The 20,315-nt window shown below is 42.8% G+C and overlaps 1 protein-coding gene across 5 annotated transcripts in view; it reads left to right on the top strand.

The window, feature by feature from the left end:
* The window catches only part of LOC144013948 (PDZ domain-containing protein 4-like), a 30,434-nt gene extending 10,649 nt beyond the window's left edge, over positions 1-19,785 (top strand). For 3 of the 5 annotated variants that reach the window (XM_077513355.1, XM_077513356.1, XM_077513357.1), the window contains exons 4-9: positions 12,002-12,300; positions 12,368-12,455; positions 13,386-13,484; positions 13,581-13,643; positions 14,298-14,399; positions 17,256-19,785. In XM_077513355.1, coding sequence (XP_077369481.1) covers positions 12,050-12,300; positions 12,368-12,455; positions 13,386-13,484; positions 13,581-13,643; positions 14,298-14,399; positions 17,256-18,890 — 2,238 coding nt within the window. In that variant the 5' untranslated portion in view covers positions 12,002-12,049 and the 3' untranslated portion in view covers positions 18,891-19,785. Of the gene's footprint in view, positions 1-1,940; positions 3,752-9,785; positions 11,132-12,001; positions 12,301-12,367; positions 12,456-13,385; positions 13,485-13,580; positions 13,644-14,297; positions 14,400-17,255 lie in introns of those variants that run through there. The other 2 variants (XM_077513354.1, XM_077513358.1) reach the window with 2 other exon arrangements.
* The last annotated feature ends 530 nt before the right edge of the window (positions 19,786-20,315 follow it).

Here is a 20,315-nt window from a genome sequence, read left to right as displayed (position 1 = left end):
CTCGACTGCTGATGAATGTCTGATGCAGCAACAGAAGTTCAAAGAGTACAAGGTAGAAATGTACTCTTCAAAAAAGGTCAGACGCCATGTAAATCTCATTTTTCAGTGCACATACTGTATTTCGATAAACATACTGCATATACTCTACTGTATATTTACTGTATACAGTATTTTCTATATATGTACAGCCATCTATTTACTGGACCATGTCTCCTCACTCGGGTTGTGGGTGAGCTGCGGCCTATCCCAGCTGACTTTAGGTGGGCAGCACGGTGCATCCTGAACTGGTCGCCAGCCAATCTCTATAGCAGGATTCACCAATTCCGGTCCTCGAAGTCCGGAGTCCTGCATGTTTTAGATGTTTCCGCCTACCAACACACCTGATACTATAGATCAGGATCGTTATCAGGCATGCTGGTGAGCTGATTATATGAATCAGGTGTGCTCTTGGGCGGAAACATCTAAAACCTGCAGGACTCCGGACCTCACGGACCGGAATTGGTGAAACCTGGTTATAGTATCTCATCGCTGTCTGCCGGAAACATCGCATGTCCAAATATCTAAATTTTCCATAAATCAATACTATACTATTGGTCTGTCTCCATGTCGTCTGCTATTTTTTTACGCATTATTAACCAATTTAAAGTATTCAATACAGATTTAGTACAAATCTCTCGAGCGTCTTAGAAGCGTTATGAAACTCCGCCTCTTCCCTCACTGCAGGAGCTGCGCAGCATTATGGCGTCTCAAGTTTGAATGTCTGGATGTTTTTTGGGCAAGGAGTGCACATAGTACATGGCTATACTGCTTTGGTGCAGAAGAAACCATAAAGGCAAGTGTGTACAGATTAATTCCCACCTATTAAACTGCTTAGGCGCCACATCATTATATACATTCCATCACTCGAAGACTTTTGGGAATGGGCTTGGGGAAATGATGTAACTGCAGTTGTTTGCATTTGGGAAGTAGTACTGTACTTTTTGTCTCAATGACAGTAGTCTTTACGGGTTTGTATCATTCTAATCATTTTACTAAATTATCCTCTTTTTGTATATTAAATTAGCAATTGAGCATGATTTTGTTGTGGTATGTTTATGTTGATGTGTGATAAATGATAGCAATACAAGAAAATAACACCCTATCTACTTCTATAGATCTACTTCTATATTATCAATTATTTCCACACAAGGTGCAGACAAACACTAGTAGGCTACTTGGCCATGCAAGGTGCAGTAGAAGTGCAGGTGAATTCCGAATATCAAAAAAAGAGTAAACAAGTGGCGCTCTGAGCTCCACAGGAAATTATTCTGCCCACACATATCAGGTGATAATCTCAGATTTGCCAGAGACTTGGAATTGTATTTCTCCACCTTTTTGAACCTTCCTCTTGGTCAAGCCTAACAACCGATTGTGATTACCGCTGCATGGCAAAAAAAAAATAATGTTTTTCCATCCCATCTATGCCTGCTCTCCCACACAGTCATTTGCATTTTATCACTTGGCTTTCTTCCCTGTTCTCTATTCATTGTGTCACACCTGTTATTCACTTTCCCCCCTTTCCCTCCAGTGTTTCCTCTCTCGCCTTCTTTGAGGCAGTGCACGCCCTCATCGAAATGCACAACCAGCGCTGCTCTCAAAACCTGCTTTGGGCATGAACGAGAGCCCTCGCCCCCTTTTATATGTCGTCTTACAACCAGTCAAGGTGAATTGCTTGCCTGCCATAATTAAACCTGATGAATTTCCATTTGCCTGAACCCCGATATTCCATTGGCTCCTGCTCACATGCCTGCAGATCAGCAAAGCATAGAAAAGGCAGGAGGGAGCGGACGGCAAATGAGGTGTGGGCAAAATTATGGGGGGAGACTAGCAAAGAGAGCCCAGCCCTGGAAACAAGAGAGAAAAGGGTGGAGGGGGTGAAGAGGGGGAAACGTGTAGTGTAAAACGCAGCTTCAGTTGCAGCTCAGGGCTGCGTACTGATGAGCAGGCTCTCATCAGTGAAGAACAAGCGGCTATTGTGTTCCCCCCCGCTGCAGTGGGGGGCCGCATTTACCGTCGCACCCGAGGGGAGAAGCCGAGAAGCATCGTCCAATCAGCCCAAGATGATTTCTCTCCGCTGGTGAGGCTGCTGATGCAGATTCATCGCCGGCTTACGGGATGCTGGGCATGCATGCGGCTGATATACTTGCTCGCACACCTTCCTGTGGATTTGTCACATGGACTCGGCAGCAGAGGAGAGGTGGACTAAAATATTTTTTGTATTTTGCTTCTGGACACTGAAGTGCTTCCAAGCTCCAGTTGTCGTTAATTGTAATTGTCAGTGAAGTTGCAGAGAAAAGGCAGCTGTGACACTGTTGCTCGTTTGCTTCTTCACCTGACTCAAGTTGTCACTTCTCCTCTTGAAGGTTCGAGTATGCCCGCTCACTTTGCATGCCTGCCTCCGAGTGTGTTCAGCTGTCAGGGTGGAGGATTACAGCACCTCTGCAGCGGATACAGGTGTTAACCGAGGCTTGATGGAGGATTAGCTGCTTTAATAGCCTGTCGCCGGCAGCCTGCGGAGCCGCGGACGCCTCACGCGCGGCTCAAGCTGCGGCTGCATTGACACTTGGCGCAGCGGGATTAAAGATAAAACGGGAAAAGCTACGTGATTGCACTCGGAGAGCAGGACAGTCCGATTGAGATCTGCCTTTTTATCCAGGTTCTCTTTAGATAATATTAGGGAGGAGTGTTGAAACATTGATGACACTTGACTGGACCTCTCCATTCAGCAGCACAAAATCCAATCAGTGGGTGAGAAAATATTGACTCCTCTGTCCAGGCAGGATAGTCTGTTGTCTCATCACTCATCTCGAGAGGTCACTGATGTCATTGTAAACTGCCATCCAGCTGAAGCAGTTTTCATCACAACTGACAATGGATCAGATCAATATGATAATTTTCTCTTGCAGTCTACTGCAATTTTCTGTGCTCAATAAGAGGTTGGGTGTGTTAGTTTATTTTTGGAGAACCATTTTGTGTTTACTTAGCTGTGCATCAGCGAAGATTGTGGCCAGGAAAATCGGATGTAGTGGTCAGTCTCACAGTTCCCTCAACAGAGAAGTTAGGAATATTTCCTCCTGATTTGGAGGACCAAACAAAGTTTGGAGTGGCAACCATTAAGCACACGTTAATTCACCAGCCAGCTACACTCCAACAACAACTTCAGAAGCTTTGAGATGTGCATGCCAGAAAAGTGATGCACAGTCAAGTTTTGCTCTTCAAGTGGGAGAAAGCACAACCGGGAAGACTGTAAAAACCTATTTTGTCCTGTTCAACTACAAAAAAGACCAAACAAAGAAGAGCACAGCAAGCGTACTGTCGGATCTGTTTCGTCAAGACGTCTGAAATTAGCACAAGCTGTCAAAAAAAACAACAAAAAACCTTAACATTACAGCCTCAGTGGATTTAAATGAGTGACATTTTTTGCCAGAGAACAAATCTTCTCCTCCTAAGTGTGTGGAACAAACAGCAGCTCAGAAAACGCTCTTCCTGACAGGGATGTCAGATTGCATGTGGCGCTGACGACGAGGAAGAAGAAGAGTGTTCCATTCCACAACCCTGCAAGGGAGGAGAGTGGGTGGGGTCCTCCCTCTGCCACAGACAAAGACCTCGACAGGTTCTGCCGTAAGAACTGGTCAGTGTGTCAAACGCCACAATGGGCTGCAACATGTGTGTGGTCCAAAAGCCAGAAGAACAATACAGGGTCATGTTCCAGGTGAGGCCTCGCTCTTGCATCCTCTCCCAATGTCTCAATTCTTCCTGAAAGGGTCAACCATACTCACTCTTGGCCATTCCAACTGTTCCCATCAAAGCATTCAGGTTCAGCCCATATACTCTTCATTTTACAGTGGATTCCATTTTACTGCATTTTTGCAAATTTCCTGACTTTGTAGATTACTTGTAGTTCTACTGTTTAGTGCTCATTCCAGAATTGGAAGACATGATTTGTGCTCACAGGCAATGATTGTGTTAATTATATTTTCCTGAGACAAAATGTTAATGCAGCTCTTGTAAAAGTGATCCCTAAATAATATTTTAAATGCCCGCTAAATTTTTTTTCTCTTGTACCTACTACTTCATGAATAACTTAATTATAAAAATAACAAATATGTTAGTTTTTTAAAACAAAAAATATATCAGACATATTTCAATTAGCAGTACTGTAATTATGCTCTGAAGGTGTCTCAACATGCACAAAAACTTTAAGCTACCTGGAATACGAGGGTGACTAATTGTGTAATAAACATATGTTATTGTGATTTTTATTCTCCACACTTTTTTTGCCGCGTACCAACTCCCACATAATACTTCCAATTTACACTGTTCAAATTTCAACTAGCTTAAAAAAATTGACGCCTCCCGGGGTAGATATCGTCTGATTCCATATTACTTATAGCATTTGCAAAATTTAACTTGTAATATCAACTTTTCCCCATTCATTTTCAATGGGACAGACATTGAACTTTTTCTAAGTATCACTTTCCACGCCCACTTCCATACATATAACTTATCATCATTACTAGGTGTCTTACACTGTTCGGTGGCACAGTTGGTAAAGTGCATTGTCCAGTAACCAGGAGGTCATACTTTTATAATTTATCTCTCAATTTACTTCATAAGCATTCCACATTTATTCAAATCTTAGCATTCAGATATTAGCATTCAGCTTTCAGCATTCCCACACAATTTCTCCAGAAATTGCACTTAGTCTAGTTGAAGTAGTTGTAGTAGTAATAGTTGTTATAGTAGTAGTATAAGTAAATGAAGTAAATGAAGGTAAAGGATTAAAATGAAAGTGGATTAAGATTTTTTTTTTTTTTAATGGGAACATGGGGACCTGGAAATGTTGAACCTCACTAAGATTATTCATTGTTTTTCCGTTGTGTTAAAATCACTGATGCCCACAGCAACACTTATTATTTTAATTAGAACATGGATTAAGAAGTACTAATTGTATGTCGGAAATTGTATAGAAGGAGCAGGAGAGGAAGCTGGTTTGTTAAAAAAAAAAAAAAAAAGTAACAAGAGAGGTGTTGCCAGGGTTACAGCCTCAGCCACCACCTGCCAACTGGGACGTCAGAGCTTCTAAAAGATCATCTGGCAGCACAGTGCCTCAGGAAGGTTCTGATGGCAAATGGGTAATACATGGGCTGACCCCAACATAAGCCCCGTGATCACAAGGCATGAACAATCCTCGAAGCCTGCTCGGCGCCGTTGTTATCCGTGCTGCCTGATGCACCTTTTGGGATTGTTCTGCATGCTTAATGGGGCTGCCAGTAGCAAGAAAGACCAAGACCGGGCCCATAAAAGCATGCTAATGAGACGGGCAGGGAGAAGGAGACTCTCGGGAAAGTCTGCTCTTTGCCCTCATGCGTCACGAGCAATTGAGAGGATGGAGCAGAGGCGGATGGACAAGCTTTCCAAAATCAAAGCTGCGTGCACAGTCGGGTTGCACTCTGAAAAACCTGAGAAAGGGCTTTTTTTGTTTCATAGCCTCTGGTCCACACAAGTCTTTTATAACATTCGGACTACCTTTCAAGACCCACATACAAAAAGAAAGAGTAGATGCTTTTTTTTGTTGTTGTTTTTTTTATTTTATTTTTATTTTTTTAGCAGAAAAAAAGATTGTTTTGAGCTTTATCTGTTCTTTGGTAATCTGCAGTAGAAGTAGAATTTTTTTTCTAACCAAAAAGCAGTGAAAAGAAAAATGTAAGTAGAACGGCAACATTGATGCTAATTTATGTGTTTCTTAAAGGGATACTTGACTCACTGAGCCATTTTCAGCAGTAAAATGTTAATATTTTGTCTTTAATTAATGTGGTAACTTCATTATTTTTCATGTACAATTAGTACCTTTAAAAAGTAATTTTTCTACTTGCTGTCGACTGATGATGACATCACCTGTGCTAAGGAAGTAGGTAACGACCAATCATGGCTCAGTTTACTGATCAAACCCAGAAAACAGGTGAGCCATGTTTGGCCGTTACCTACTTCTTCAGCACAGATGATGTCATCATCAGTTGACAGCAACTAGAAACATTAATTTTTAAAGCTAATAATTTTACATGAAAAATAATTAAGTTACCAAATTCATCCTGGACAAAATATTAACGGTTTAACTGCTGAAAATTGTTCAATGAGTCAAGTATCCCTTTAAGAAAGGTGAGAAAGGCCTTTTGTTGGCCAAATAATTATTTGCTTTAAGATATACAACTAAGAAATGCCCCTTGAACGACTATGACTCAACCGCATGGCTCAAATTGAACGTCACGGTTTCTTTTTATTTTTTTTCCTTCTTTTTTTTACATGGCATTCGTCATTCACTCCATGAACTTGTCACATTCTCACCATCACGACACTGCAGTCTACTATCTACACACTTTTTATACCATACATATCTAATACACACGCTCCTCGAGTGACTGCCATTTCTCTCCCTCATTATTGACCCGACAAGCCGAGATTCACCACCAAATCTTTTCTACTCAAAAGCTGTACCGACTCAAATACAAGGCAATGCAATACTGCCATCTACAGGCATCTATTCACCATTACAGTAGATTACAAACTTGAATTTAATAGATGAGCTGGGTGAGAACCGATTCCACGTAACCGTACTTGACGAATATATACGTCGGTGGCAGTATATGCTTGAATTCCAGTTGACGAACATAAACATCCACAGCAATCACTGAGTTAATGCTCAGTATTATTGGTAAAATGTGTATACTAAAAATTATTCCTAAATAAGTTTTTGCCCCCAAAAGCTGTTCTTACAAATTAAATGCAAATGTATCAAATTTAAAAGTTAAACACAACCACTGATTCTTTTGCATAACACTTGAGGGAGCCCTTAGTGGTTCCCATAGCACACATTGGAATAGGTGACAAGCATAACATTATGGTATTTAGTCTGCGGTGATTGCGCGCCTGTGAATAATCCACAATGTAACCACAAACATACTGCATGTTTCTCACCCTGGCATTGTTACACAGTCGAACGGTCATGAAGCCAAACCTCGTGTTACCCAAACAGCCATCATTTAAAGGGAAGATAATTAGACCACCTGCATTAAATCAATGAACGAGTTATGAGACTCTTTGTGTGTACATGTAATTATTTCATTTAAATGAGACAATGTCAACCTTACGATACAACAGGCTGCAGAAGCAGCTGGTGAAATGGGACCACCTCTTGCCAAATGAATCAAACTCAAGCGTCATACATTCCGCCTCGCCAACACGGCACATAACCCTGATTGTTGGTATACTATATACACCCGCCCGTCCCATCGACTACGTGGCGCTAACCGCTCACGAAATGTAGTGTCAGCTGTTGAATTGTGTGCATAGGAAGCGGCCAAAAAGTGAGGCCAGCACTCAACCTGGCAGCTTCCCCTGGAGCCAAATTGGTTTCAAGGGAAGCTGCTTCCATGGCAACCGCTGTCATTTAAAAAAAAAAAATGTGGGCAGCCTTGCACTTCCCTGTCACCGTATCAGTCTAGTCTTTTTAATTAACTGGTTTAAAGGACCTCCCGTTTAGGGGGGAAAAAAAGTAAACATTTGTTTTAGTCTCTTTTTAAGAATGCGTTTCAGTTTGAATGGCTCGGTAACATGAATTCAGAAATTTGTGTCTCAGTACATTTGATGTCCTTGCAGATAATTTCGAGAAATGTGCAAAGACAGAGAACAATGGAGATATATGATATAGTCTGCTCGCTGGTCTAGCCACTTTAGAGTGCCTCGTTGTTAGCCACGAGTGTGCGCAGATCGCACAGAGAAACACAAGAGTGAGGAAGCGTGGAATTTCTTTTTAAAAAGTCCGTCTTGGCAGCCAGCATGTGGCCACTTAACGCTGGCATGTCCACTTTAGAGTGCCTCGTTGTGCTGTGGAAAGGTTCTATGACGACCTGGCAGATATATTTTCAAACATGTGGTTACGTGTAGGCATAAGAAAGACACTAGAATCTATCTTTTAGTTTATAGGAGCGTTTTTTTATTGACTAATGAGTGGGGCGTGGTTTCAGCGCAATCAGCAGAGAGACCAGCTTGAAACTTCCTCTATAATCAGTGCTTAATTAATAATATTTCCATTTGGGGATCAAAACAGATCGCCCAAATACAATCCCAAAATTTTGCATTACATTTAATGCCATGGTGTTACTGTGATGCAATTAGCTCGTGCTCTTTGACGGTACGAAATGGGAGCAGATGTGACGAATATACTTGAGAGTCAAATCTTATCCTCGGCGGGCCTCATCAGCACGGCTGCAAGGCTCGGTGATGTCAGACGACGGCTTATCGCGTACCACTGGGTCAACTGTTGTCACTTAAATTGATTCTCGCAGAAGGTGACGACTGTTCACGACCTCCGAGCGCGGAAAGCAGAACAAGCCGTTGTGGTAGAATCAAAGTGGGCCAGAAGGTTGATTTTTTTTTTTTCCTCCCCTTTGGTCTGCAGGGACTCAAGCTGGATAAGAGCAAAAACAAGACAAGGTTAAGACGTGTGTATTTATGGACACATTAATATGCAGCATAGCCCCCCCCCCCCCTTTTTTTTTTATTGTAGTGTATTTATTTTGATCTTTAAAGACCTTTGATACAACAACTAATTATGCATCAACCAGTGAGGTATTTATTTCCCAGAGGTAATTTTTGTGTTTGAATCACAGTTTGGTCTCACTGGCTGTTTACCCACCGAAACAATTCCTTGAAAGCCAGTTTTGTTTTCCCCCGGATTTTCCTCTGCTTGCCTCCCCCAACCTTCTTTCTCCTCTGTTTGGATCTCTTTCATCTCCATCCACAAGCGCATGCAGCCTCCGCGGCACAAAAAGCCACCGCCCACCTCCTGTGGTGCGTCTGCGATGCTTTTTTTCCCCCCATTTGTTTGTCTGCAACAATTCCTCAGAGTTTTATCTGTATGTTAATAAGTTCTATATCCAAAATACAAAAGGAGTACACATTTGCCAAACGTTGTCCACAAATGGTCACACAATTTAACAAGATCTGGTACCAGTGTTGCTCATGTTTGCTAAACCATGATCAGCATATTTACAGCATATTTACTGGTGATTGTTCACAAATCTGTGAATGACCCTGAAACCACGCCCTTCAACTGTCAATCAAACGGCACTGCTATGACCCAGGAAAATGGATGCTACTTTGTCTCGCATCTTTCTTATGCTTAGATTTTGTTTTTCATTAAAGTTACCTCGCTTTTCCGCTTTTTCTCTATTGCATGCATGCACTTGCCAACAATGAGGCACTCTAAAGTAGCGACACCAGAGCTAGATTAACTCAAGCAATCCCAAAAATGTGTAAAAATGTTTTTAAATACTTTGTCCTTCCCTCCCAAAACCATGTTCACATTTATTTTTAATGCAAGAGCATACAGAAGGCTTTGATGCAGCTTCTGACATGAAGAGGTGGTTTAAATGGTAGTTTTAATGGTAGTTATTACAATAAATGGTCATCAAGTGGAGTATAAGAGATCAGCCAGGGCCATGTTGCAACAAGCTCTTTTAGTCAAGTGTTTTCACCAGGAATGTGAATTCTAATGGTAATTGTTGCAAAATGGAAACAGATACAAATATATTTTTTCTTCTTGGTGAAAGAAGAGACTCTCATCTTTTTTTATTTCTTATTTTATTTATTTATTTTTTGGTAGGTTCCGTGTTTTTATAGCAATATAACACAATGTTGTGTAGGCCTTGCAAAATCAACCAAAATCTAGTAAAACAACCGGGAGCGAAGAGGGTTGCTTCAGTGAAAATGGCTGGGAGTGAATGAGTTAATGACATATCTACTAAAGCGAAAATACTGTTTGATACTAAGCCATCGGAATTCATGACTATTTAGTTGTTAGTCTTTGCAGATAAACATTTCAGCAGCAACATTCAAAATGGATTTCGAAACAAATCTCTGAAAGGACTTTAAATGAAGAAGTGTGGCAGTGTGAAACAAAAGTGCACGATAATGTGTTATCAAACCCATTTTTTTAATTTGTCAATACACTTGTGTCTATTAGTGCGGCCCGGTGAATGAATACGTGATGGCCTACTAACCTGAAGATGCGAGTGTAATGGATTCTCCATCATCTCTGAGCAGACAAGTGCTATTACCCAGCATAAAGTCGTCTTCAAAGCAAGCCGAGCAGCCTCATTGATAATGAATGAGAAGCGTGCTCCCCTGTCCCCACCCCGCACTCCCTCACCTTCTTCCACTTGCTCGTTTTCATACCTGTCTGTTACTCAAGAACACGGCTGAGTTTCCCTGCAGCCTTCTTCTGATGCTTCCTGTTGTTACCACTGCAAAAAGAACACGTGAACGCCACCACCTGCAAGAGAGGAAACGTCTTGCGTGATACCAAGTCAGGAAGCTCATTAAGAGAGGCTGCGAGATTTATGACGGGACGGCAGCGTGAGGAAGGACAAACACAAAATAGAAAGTGAGCAGTGTGGGTCCACATCTCAGGGGAGGGACAGCGCAGGCACAAGTGCTGAGGCAGCACGAGCACAGCGAGAGAAGCCAGGAGGAAGGAGATGAATGCGAGCACAAGGCGAGGAAGGAAGATGGTTGGGGGTGGGAAAGATGAGGTGTGGCACTTTCAGACCATTCAAAAAAAAAAGATGCTAAAGATTGTTGCCCATGAGTGTAAATACTTCATCACCGTACCCAAGTAACCTTGCTCTCACAAGATGAATTCTCGTGGTATTTGTGAGTTCACAAACTTTTTTTTTCTTTTTTTTTAATTCGACAGAATCAACATCAAATACAATACAAACAAATTAAGCACCACAAAATGTTACACACAAGTCGATTACAGAAGTTCACAAACTCTAGAGAATACATCTTGTACCGCTACCGCAGATAACCGCCGTTCCCAAGCCACTGGTGGTTGGGACCAATCACAGAGTGAGATTGTGTTTGGGGCGGGATAGGCAACTGTGACGAAACCAGGAAGCCGACGCCAGAGCTAACAAACAAACCAAACAGGGACGAATGGACGCTGCAATTAATTCTGTTCTCGCAGAATTACTCACCGTTTCCTTGTTGAATGTTGAACAGCGAGGGGCGGTTCGTGCGTTTCTAGCTGGTAAGATGTTCGTGCTTTTTCGACAAGAACGAACATGAAATTTTCACCCGTGGCCGTGATTGGTTAAAACAAACATGTAGAATGTCGCATTGTATAATCAGCTCGAATTATTGTACAGAATGTCCCGCCTTTTCCCGACGAAATTACTGTGGAGAGGTACCAGATAGATATGTAACATCCATCTGGCTATTGCCAGGTTCGTACCCAAGTACATCGTTGGTACTTTGAATATATATTTTTAGGCAACTTCCCACTTTTGTTCCTTTTTGTCAAAAAATAACTGTTACTTGCTGATGAGGACATGATGCAAAAGATTCAAGGAAACAAGATATTGCCCATTATTATTTGTTGGTTGTTAGTGAAGTAGCCGGCAACGTAAGATGGCTGACCTCTGGCATCAGCTGTGACAGCTCATTCACATACGTACAATGCTGCATTGGAGGAAGGTCGGAAGTTGGATTTATCCCAGTTGGCTTTTCCCAATTCCGACCTGAATGCGTTCAAGGCGAAAGTAAACAACCAAAGTGGCGGATAGGGATAAATTGTTTTTTTTTTATTTTGGTTCTTAAAACTGATTTTAAACTCCAGCAAACTTACCTTCTTTGCTTCATTTATTGTTTTTATCTTATTTCATAAGCATTCCATACAGTTCAGTAGTTCACCATATAATTTCATACAGGGAGACAGCGGCATACCGTACGTTGCGTTACGCGAAATTATGTCAAATATTTACGAATGAAGAAAGCCTTCTAGTTTTATACTTGGGTAAACTGTATTTTACCATTCATGGTCTGTGTTTCCGAAGGTGTCGCCATTGCAGAGTGACGTCACTTGTAGTGCGTCAGTGAAGACGAGTTTCTTTTCTTGCAGGTGAACAGGAAAGAGTTGTCGCGCCTGTCTGGCGATCCCACCCTGGACATGAGGGACCCCGTGCTGTCCAACATCCTACGGGGGCGCCGGAGCCGCCGGCGCGCAGGCTTCACGGGGCCCCCCGCAGGCGCAGCGCCGCTGACCATGGGGATGGCCGACTGCGTGGACAGCTGCACCCAAACGGACATCAGCTTCCAACATATGTTGAGCGCGGGCAAGAGCAGGCAGGCTCCAGCCAACCCTTCGCCCTCGCCGCCTCTGCCCCCGACCCTCCTGGAGCCTTATCTGCTCAATGAGCTGTCAGTCACAAACACAGTCGCCGCGTCCTCACACTCGGACTGACCCTCCAACTAACCACCCTTTCAGTTTCCTAGAACCCGTCTACTATGACCCCTCCGACTACTTCGACGTCTCTCAGCATGACGTCGACAGGCAGGATGAGCTGGAATACGAGGTGACACTCGATATAAGGTCAAACTAAGATCAAATGTAGCATTTTCAAAACAATTAAAATGACAACCAACCCTGCTTACGTTTCGGCAACTGCTGATTTGCATATTTGCAATTGTATTTATTTTTTTATTATGGCTGTGTTTTGGGTTGTGTCTTTGGGTAATTGTTTTTATTTGGATCATGGCATCATTGTGTAATGATATTGATGTCAGTTACTAAAACTATGCAGTTTCTATGTCTGTTGAGATATTTGTAGTTGCTATGTCCTTGATGATGACGTATTAGCCCAGAGGTGCCCAAGTCTGGTCCTCGAGAGCCCCTATCCTGCCCGTTTTCCATGTCTGCCTCTTCCAACACAGCTGAATCCAATTATCAGCTCACCAGCAAGTTTTGCAGAAACCTGATAACGATCCTGATCATGAATCAGGTGTGTTGGTGGAGGGAAACGTGGAAAACAGGCTGGATAGGGGCTCTCCAGGACCAGAATTGGGCACCCCTGTATTAGCCAATCTTATTTTGTGTTGCTATGCAGCTATGATGTCCCTTGTAATGATAATGTTGTCAGTTACTATGCAGTTGCTCTGGTCTTGTACTGTATTAGTCACCCTTAGTTTGTCTCGTCACTCTTATTTTGCCACATTGGCCTTTAATCTGTCATATAGAATTGTGCTTTGGCCTAGTTCGAGTTACTTCTGACACTTTTGTCAGTACGTCGAGGTTTCTTAGCGCAAGTTTTTAATATTTTTTATTTTATTTTGTTTTTCCCCCATCGCCCCCATGTTGTTTTTAAAGCCAATCAATCTTCTTGATATCCATACTAGTTTTATACTGGCTTTGTCCTTATCAGTAAGACTATTCAGAGCATGCACTACTAGCAGAACTATACAGCATTATTTTTCAATGTTTTGTTGTTCTTGTCTCGCACTACCAGGAGGTGGAGCTCTACAAATCCCGTCACCAGGATAAACTGGGGCTGACCGTGTGTTACAGAACCGACGACGAGGAGGATCTCGGGATCTACGTGGGCGAGGTGATGTTCACTTCCCTTTTTTCGTATTTTTTTTAATTTTTTTTGCATTTGCTTTGAAATGTCTTCACAAAAAAAAAGTGTGCTCATTCCCTCCAGGTGAACCCAAATAGTATTGCTGCAATGGACGGCCGCATCCGCAAGGGGGACAGAATATTGCAGGTGCACAAATACTCGTGAATACTCGGAGTTACTACTAGGACTAGTAAAGTAGCCTTATAGTCTGCTGTCATCAATTCAACGGCTTTGACTTAACTTTAGTCATGTGATAGTTAGGGATGTAACGATAACGGCAATATCGTGATATCGTGATATTAAAACTGCCACAATATATCATCGTCGTCATATACAATATTAAAAGCAGCACATCTGTTTAAAGTCGCGTTGATTTCCATTTGTGCAGTTCTAGCACACTCTGGTGGCTAGTTTTTTTCAGTGCAGGTTAATTTTCACAAGGCATGTTTTGGCCCTTCTAAGTTTAAAATCCACGCTAATGGCTAATATATATAAATATATTTATATTTTGTTATATATAATATTGATATTTTTATATTTTTCATTGCTGTAATGTACAAAAGTACCATATTTTGTGTGTGTGTGTTTTTTTTTTTTTTTTACAATATTGTGACCTCTTGTGTCGCTCACCTCCCCACAATATCGGGATAATTATCGTATCGTGGCCTTAATATCGTGATAATATCGTATCCTAATGTTTGGATATCGTTACATCCCTAGTGATAGTTGACCACAGACAAGTAAAAGTCAGGAAGGATGCAATAATACAGTGAATAATTCATTTTTATTTTTTAAATGAAGATCAACGGAGTGGACATCCAGGACAGAGAGGAGGCGGTTGCTATTCTGACCCGAGAAGACAGCACTAATGTCGCCTTGCTCCTCGCACGACCCGAGATAGAGGTGAGGACAGCGGACACATTCCAAAATAATAAACAAAGTACTGAGTAAAAAGATGTTTTAAGATAAGATTCAAATATTGCAATGGAGGTAGCTTCTTTTAACATCTAGTGGGAGATGGTTCCGATAAGTAAGGGGCACGGTAGGAGAAAGCTCTCCAACGAACAGACATGAAGGTGTAAATTTAAAGAGCAAAGGAATGTATGGAGTGAGTCGCTCCGACAGATATGAAAAATTTGAAACACTGCTTGAGCTCACCTTCTAAAACAAGCAATGAGCGCCGAGAGGCAAGCAAAGACAAATTATTCTTCTCATTGCATCTTCCTCAAGGTCACTCTGGAATGATTTCCCAGGACACAACACAACACAAACCCCCTCTAACATTACACTTCAGTTTGTTTGTTTTTTTTACCAAATTTATTGGCAGACAAAATGGATTCTTTTTATTTTTATATCCCTCCGCTTGCTTGTTATAAAGGCAATCTCCCACGCTCTGTTAAGATTACGGCATCGGTATGCAGGCCACAATTTGCACACTGTGCTAGAGGGCACATTAAAAAGGCTGCACGTAGAACCACGCACACACAAACACGCGTGGCCGCCTCTGTGGACGGACGGCTACCTTGAATACCTGACAAAAGCCAAGCCGGGACCTCATTTGGATTCCGAGGAGGCGTTAGAAAGATGAAAGTCTGATCTATGGCCTCGTGGGAATGTCGAGAGCGGGCCTGAGCCGTCGTCCGCATAGGAGAACAAAGACCAACTGATCGATAGCTTTGGCCGTCCGAATGCCGTTCACGTGCAACCAATTAGGTGAAGGATCAACTTGCATCCTCAAGGGGGAAGATTCACTCGCTTATTGAGTATTTTGCATGATTTGCATTCCGACAGCTGCTGAGCAGATGAATGTGGAGACAGAACAGAACCTCACTGATGACACAATCAATCACTAAAGGCTCACCTGCGTTTCCAAAACTTTTTGAAGGCACGTATTTGTTGATAGAAATCTCACAGAAACCAACAAACAAAAATACCACAAAAAGTATACAGTTTATACGTTTTGATAAATTTGAAAGGTTGTACACCCTCCAGAATGTTTCCATTTTCCTTTGAATATTATTTTAGATGAGTATTTTTAGATTTGCTCCCAAAAAACGTATGAATATGCACTATTTTAAATGTATTGTGTCCCGAAGACATGTTTTTTTTTTATACTAGTGCACACAGAAGGCTTTGATGCAGCCTCTCAACTGCAGAGAATGGGTGAAAGAATGGTAGTAATTAGAAAAACGGCCAGTAAGTGGCAGTAGAGTATAAGAGATCAACCAGGGCCAGGATGAAAACAAGCAGTTTCCCCACAATTCTAAGCAGATTTGTAAATATTTATGAAAACGTAGCTATATTCTAATGCTAATTGGTGCAAAACGGAAACAGATAGAAATATACTTCTTTTTGATGAAAGAAGAGACTCTAATCTTTCTTTTGGTAAGTTTCATGTTTTTATAGCAATAGAACACAAATATTCTGTGGGCCTTGCAAAATCAAATCAAAATCCAGTAAAACAGCCAGGAGCGAAGGGGGTTGCTTCGGTGAAAATGGCTGCGAGTGAATGAGTTGGGAAAAGAAAACAGCAACAACAATTTTGATTATAGCATCTTCGCACCAGCTGGCTCTCCGGTGTTTGTAGAAGTTTTTCCACGGACAACAAGGGAAGTCTTCCTGCCTGTTGCCGTCTGCTGCTCACGTTGAATTTGCTTCAGCTGCTTGCTTGTGGATGTGTTGTTCTTTGAGTTGCACTTGTTAAAACTTCAGTGGTTGGTTTTATCAAGCATAATAGAGAGCCGTTGAAACTTTTCTTTTTTTTTTTTGGCAGTCTAGAATGGATGAATGGCATTTCCATTCATTTTTTGTCATCTATTGCTCATTTGGTAGTGCGGGGGATCGTCGAGGTGAAGATACTGAAAACTAAATTGCCCCCAGGTCGGCAAAAAAAAACAAAAACTCTTCTCAATTGTCTTGTGTGGCTAAATATTTTAACGGGGAAGGAAGATTTGAGATGGGAGTGTTTTAACTTGTCAAACCCATATCTCAAGGGACTGTTGCATTTTCAGCGTTTATCTTCCCATGAAATTGAAGGGGCACTTATAAGTCAAGATGACACCAGGGTTATTACAGTTTTGGAATTTTCATTTTAGTTAGTTTTTATTTCGTTTTGAGGTTTTTTGTTTTGTTTTGTTTTTGTTTAGTTTCAATTAGTTTTCAGGGTGCTTCTGTTTTTATTAGTTTTAGTTATTTAATAAATGCTTAGTTTTAGTTAGTTTCAGTAATTATTTTTTTTTTAAATGTGTATTACTTGTGTGGAATATTTAAAAAACACCATGGGAGCGACATCATCTGAAGGTGCTTTTCTATTGGCTGCTGCTAGTCACTTCTGTGTGGTACACTTTCATATGTCCTTATTCCGGTTAATATAAAAATAAATCTATTTAAGAAATCACATTTAAAATCATTACGAAGGACATTTTTGTTATAATGATAGTTTTAGTTAGTTTTGTAAACATAAAATATAGTTTTTGTTTTTTGTTTTTATTTTGTTAACGAGTTTTTTTTATTTTAGTTGTTTTTTTTCCCATTAGTTTTAGTTAGTTTTGTAAACAAAATATGTAGTTTGATAGTTTTTTTATTTTTATTTTACTTTTTTAAAAAGCATTCTGTTTTTATTTCGTTAACGAAATTGTTTTTAGAATTTAACTTTTTTCGTTAGTTTTAGTTACCTAAAATAACCTTGGATAACACCATACATTTGAATGTCTAATAAAAAAAATAATTCTACCTGTCTCTTCCATATTCTGAACTCAGAATGATAACCAAGTGGTCCCGGACAAAGTGGACCTGGAGCCACTGGACAACGCCGTCCACCTGCTGGCCAGTCACAGAAGCAGAACCACCACCTGCGTGGGCGCCACTTCCAACTGCCACGATGGCGTCCCGAACCGGGACTCGCCCGATTTGCTGCAAACGGTGCTGAGCATCAGCCAAGAGCTGGACAGCGGAGTGGGCCGCACGGACGAAAGCACGCGCTACGAGGAGTCGTCGGAGCACGACCTCCTGGGTGACGACCACACCAGCGCCTCCAACACCAACGCCACAAACACGCCCGGAAGCATGCGCAAGTTCTCGTCCCCCCGAAGCGACACGCCGCCGCTGTACTCCCACGACCTCCAGTTTAGCACCGACTCCCTCTTGGGCCTGGACTGCGTCGGCGGAGGCGCACCGGAGGGCGGCGACCCGGTGAGGGCGATGATGCCCGGGCTGACCGAGGAAGAGTGCGAGCGCTACAAGGAGCTGCTGGAGATCAAGTGTTACTACGAGAGGAGCGGCGAGGGAGGAGGCGTCTCGCTGGACGAGAACAAGAACGAGAGCTTGACTCAGCACGAGATGGCGCTCGTGGAGGAGGAGCTGCGGCACCTGGAATTCAAGTGCCGGAACATCCTGCGGGCGCAGAAGATGCAGCAGCTGAGGGAGCGCTGCCTGAAAGCATGGCCGGCCGAGGAGAAGGCGGCCGAGTCCCGTCACCAGCCTTTGTCCGACATCAACGAGCTCCCCGAGAGGGAGCGCTCCGATAAGGACAGCACCAGCGCCTACAACACCGGCGGGGAAAGCTGCAAGAGCACCCCGCTGGGTCACGAGAAGCACCCGTGCGCAGACAGCCCGGAAGGCGGAGACGTGCAACAGAAGAGCTTCCCCTCACGGCAGCGAGAGAGGGGGACCGGGGTCCAAGCCAGGAGAGGGTCCAACCCGGTCCGAAGGGGATCCGACGGAGGTCTGAGACGCAACTGCAAAACCAACCCGAGCGTGAGGCCCGGGGGCCACAGCGCCGACAACAGTCCTTACATGTCCCGCCGTCACGCCGAAACCGAGTTGCCGCAGCGCTACCTGAGCTGCACGCAGCTGGAGTCCCCGCCGCCGACCTACGAGGACCCCCACGGAGGCGACGTCAGCCCCATGAGTCTGGGCAGCACTTGCAAGGACGCGGCGCGGATGGAGTGGAAGGTGAAGATCCGGAGCGACGGCTCGCGCTACGTGGCCAAGAGGCCCGTGAGGGACCGCCTCCTCAAGGCGCGCGCCATGAAGATCCGGGAAGAACGCAGCGGCATGACCACGGACGACGACGCGGTGAGCGAGATGAAGATGGGTCGCTACTGGAGCAAAGAGGAGCGCAAGCAGCAGCTGCAGAAGGCCCGGGAGCAGCGGCGGCGGCGGGAGATGATGATGCAGAGCAGACACGACTTCCTGAGGGACGGCGCTGGAGGCGGACAGCAGCAGGAAGCCGCCACCTCCATCCTGGAGCTGTGCCAGCGCAGGAGCGTGAAGAAGCGCAGCCGCAGGATTCTGGATAACTGGATCACCATTCAGGAACTGCTGACCCACGGGAGCCGCTCTGCGGATGGGACCAAAGTTTACAACCCGCTGCTGTCAGTCACCACAGTCTGAGCGGGACAAAGTGTTGGATGAGCACATACCCCCTTTTCACACTGCACTGGTGCCACAATCTGGACTGACTAGGACTCACAATAAAAGGTCAAGGGTCACTTGGGCTTATGGAGTAATTTTCAGGTTGACCTTAAAGTGCACTAGAACCTTTACAGGTGAATTGAATTTGGCTTTTTATAAACTTGTCAACGCACTTGTAGTGCTTGGTGTCATCTTGGTCTCATGATGATTAAACAGCATGACGATTGTTTAGATACCAATTCAACTTGGAAGTGTTAGCCCATTCGTGGATCAAAACCTGGTTGTGAAGTTTGCATTTGACCTTTTTGCGGTCAAACAGCAACTTGTGCAAAACGTAAACCTTTGACAATTGGATATATGCATTCAGAAGTTTAACGAGGGTCAAGTCGTCTACCTGGAAAGGTTGCCATGCATTTTATCTCAGATTTTTGCTTTATCGTTGACCTGAAAAGCAAATATCGGTGCATTTATATTCATGCCGTGAAGTAGTGGACGACATTCGCATGTAATTAAAAAAATAAATAAAAATAGAGGACCCATCCCCAGTATGGACGGTGTATAGGGACCGACGATAACCCATGATGCCAACTGGACTTTTTTAATGCAAATAAGATTCAGCAATCCACATCCGAACACATAACTGCTACAAAAAAAGCTGGGCCATAAAGTAAGGGGGCTGGTCAAGCAAGTTTGCCTTATTCCATGCAATCATTTTGTTACTTAAAAGCAATCTCAACTGCAAAATTATGTATTCTCTTTGTTTTTGTGATTGCATTCATACAATAATGTTGCTTAATCTGTCAACAAGCTGCTTCTGAGCATAGAAAATAATTGTATGTATCCATATAAAAAAAATAAAAATAAATCTCTACCAGCTGAACTGCTATAACTACATTGTGAAGGTCACAGCCAGCCCATGAGAAGCAAATTAATGGGCAAAAAATAAAAAAATAAAAATGATCAAAAATGGGTGTGGCATGGTTTAAAAAACAAAAAAAAAAAACACCAAGGGCTTCCGAAGCGAGGAAAAAAAAAAAAAAAAAAAAGAAGAGGACAGTGCCATCTGCTGTTTAGCAAGCGTTGGTTCAGAAAATCACATGTACTGTATAACAGCAGAGGTTATCTTTCTTTTCTCTTGCTGTTTGGACCACAAGCTGGCCTGACTTGATAGAAAGCACAAAATGGTCCGTGTAAACATAATAGCACAAATAAAAACAGCAAAAACATACTAGATAAAAAAAAAAAAAAAAGAGCACATTTTCCTATCATTCCCCACACCTTTTGGCTATTTCAGCATTTCCAAAAAAAAAAAAAAACTGTCTTCAAATAATTATTTAGTCAAGAAGTTGCTCTCCAGCATTTCCCTTGTGTGCTTTACAAAGTGAAAAGCGTCCCATTGGCCTT

The sequence above is a fragment of the Festucalex cinctus genome, chromosome 2, assembly GCF_051991245.1.
Source record: "Festucalex cinctus isolate MCC-2025b chromosome 2, RoL_Fcin_1.0, whole genome shotgun sequence".
NCBI classification, from domain to species: domain Eukaryota; kingdom Metazoa; phylum Chordata; class Actinopteri; order Syngnathiformes; family Syngnathidae; genus Festucalex; species Festucalex cinctus.
This window is presented reverse-complemented; position numbering and strand designations above follow the sequence as displayed.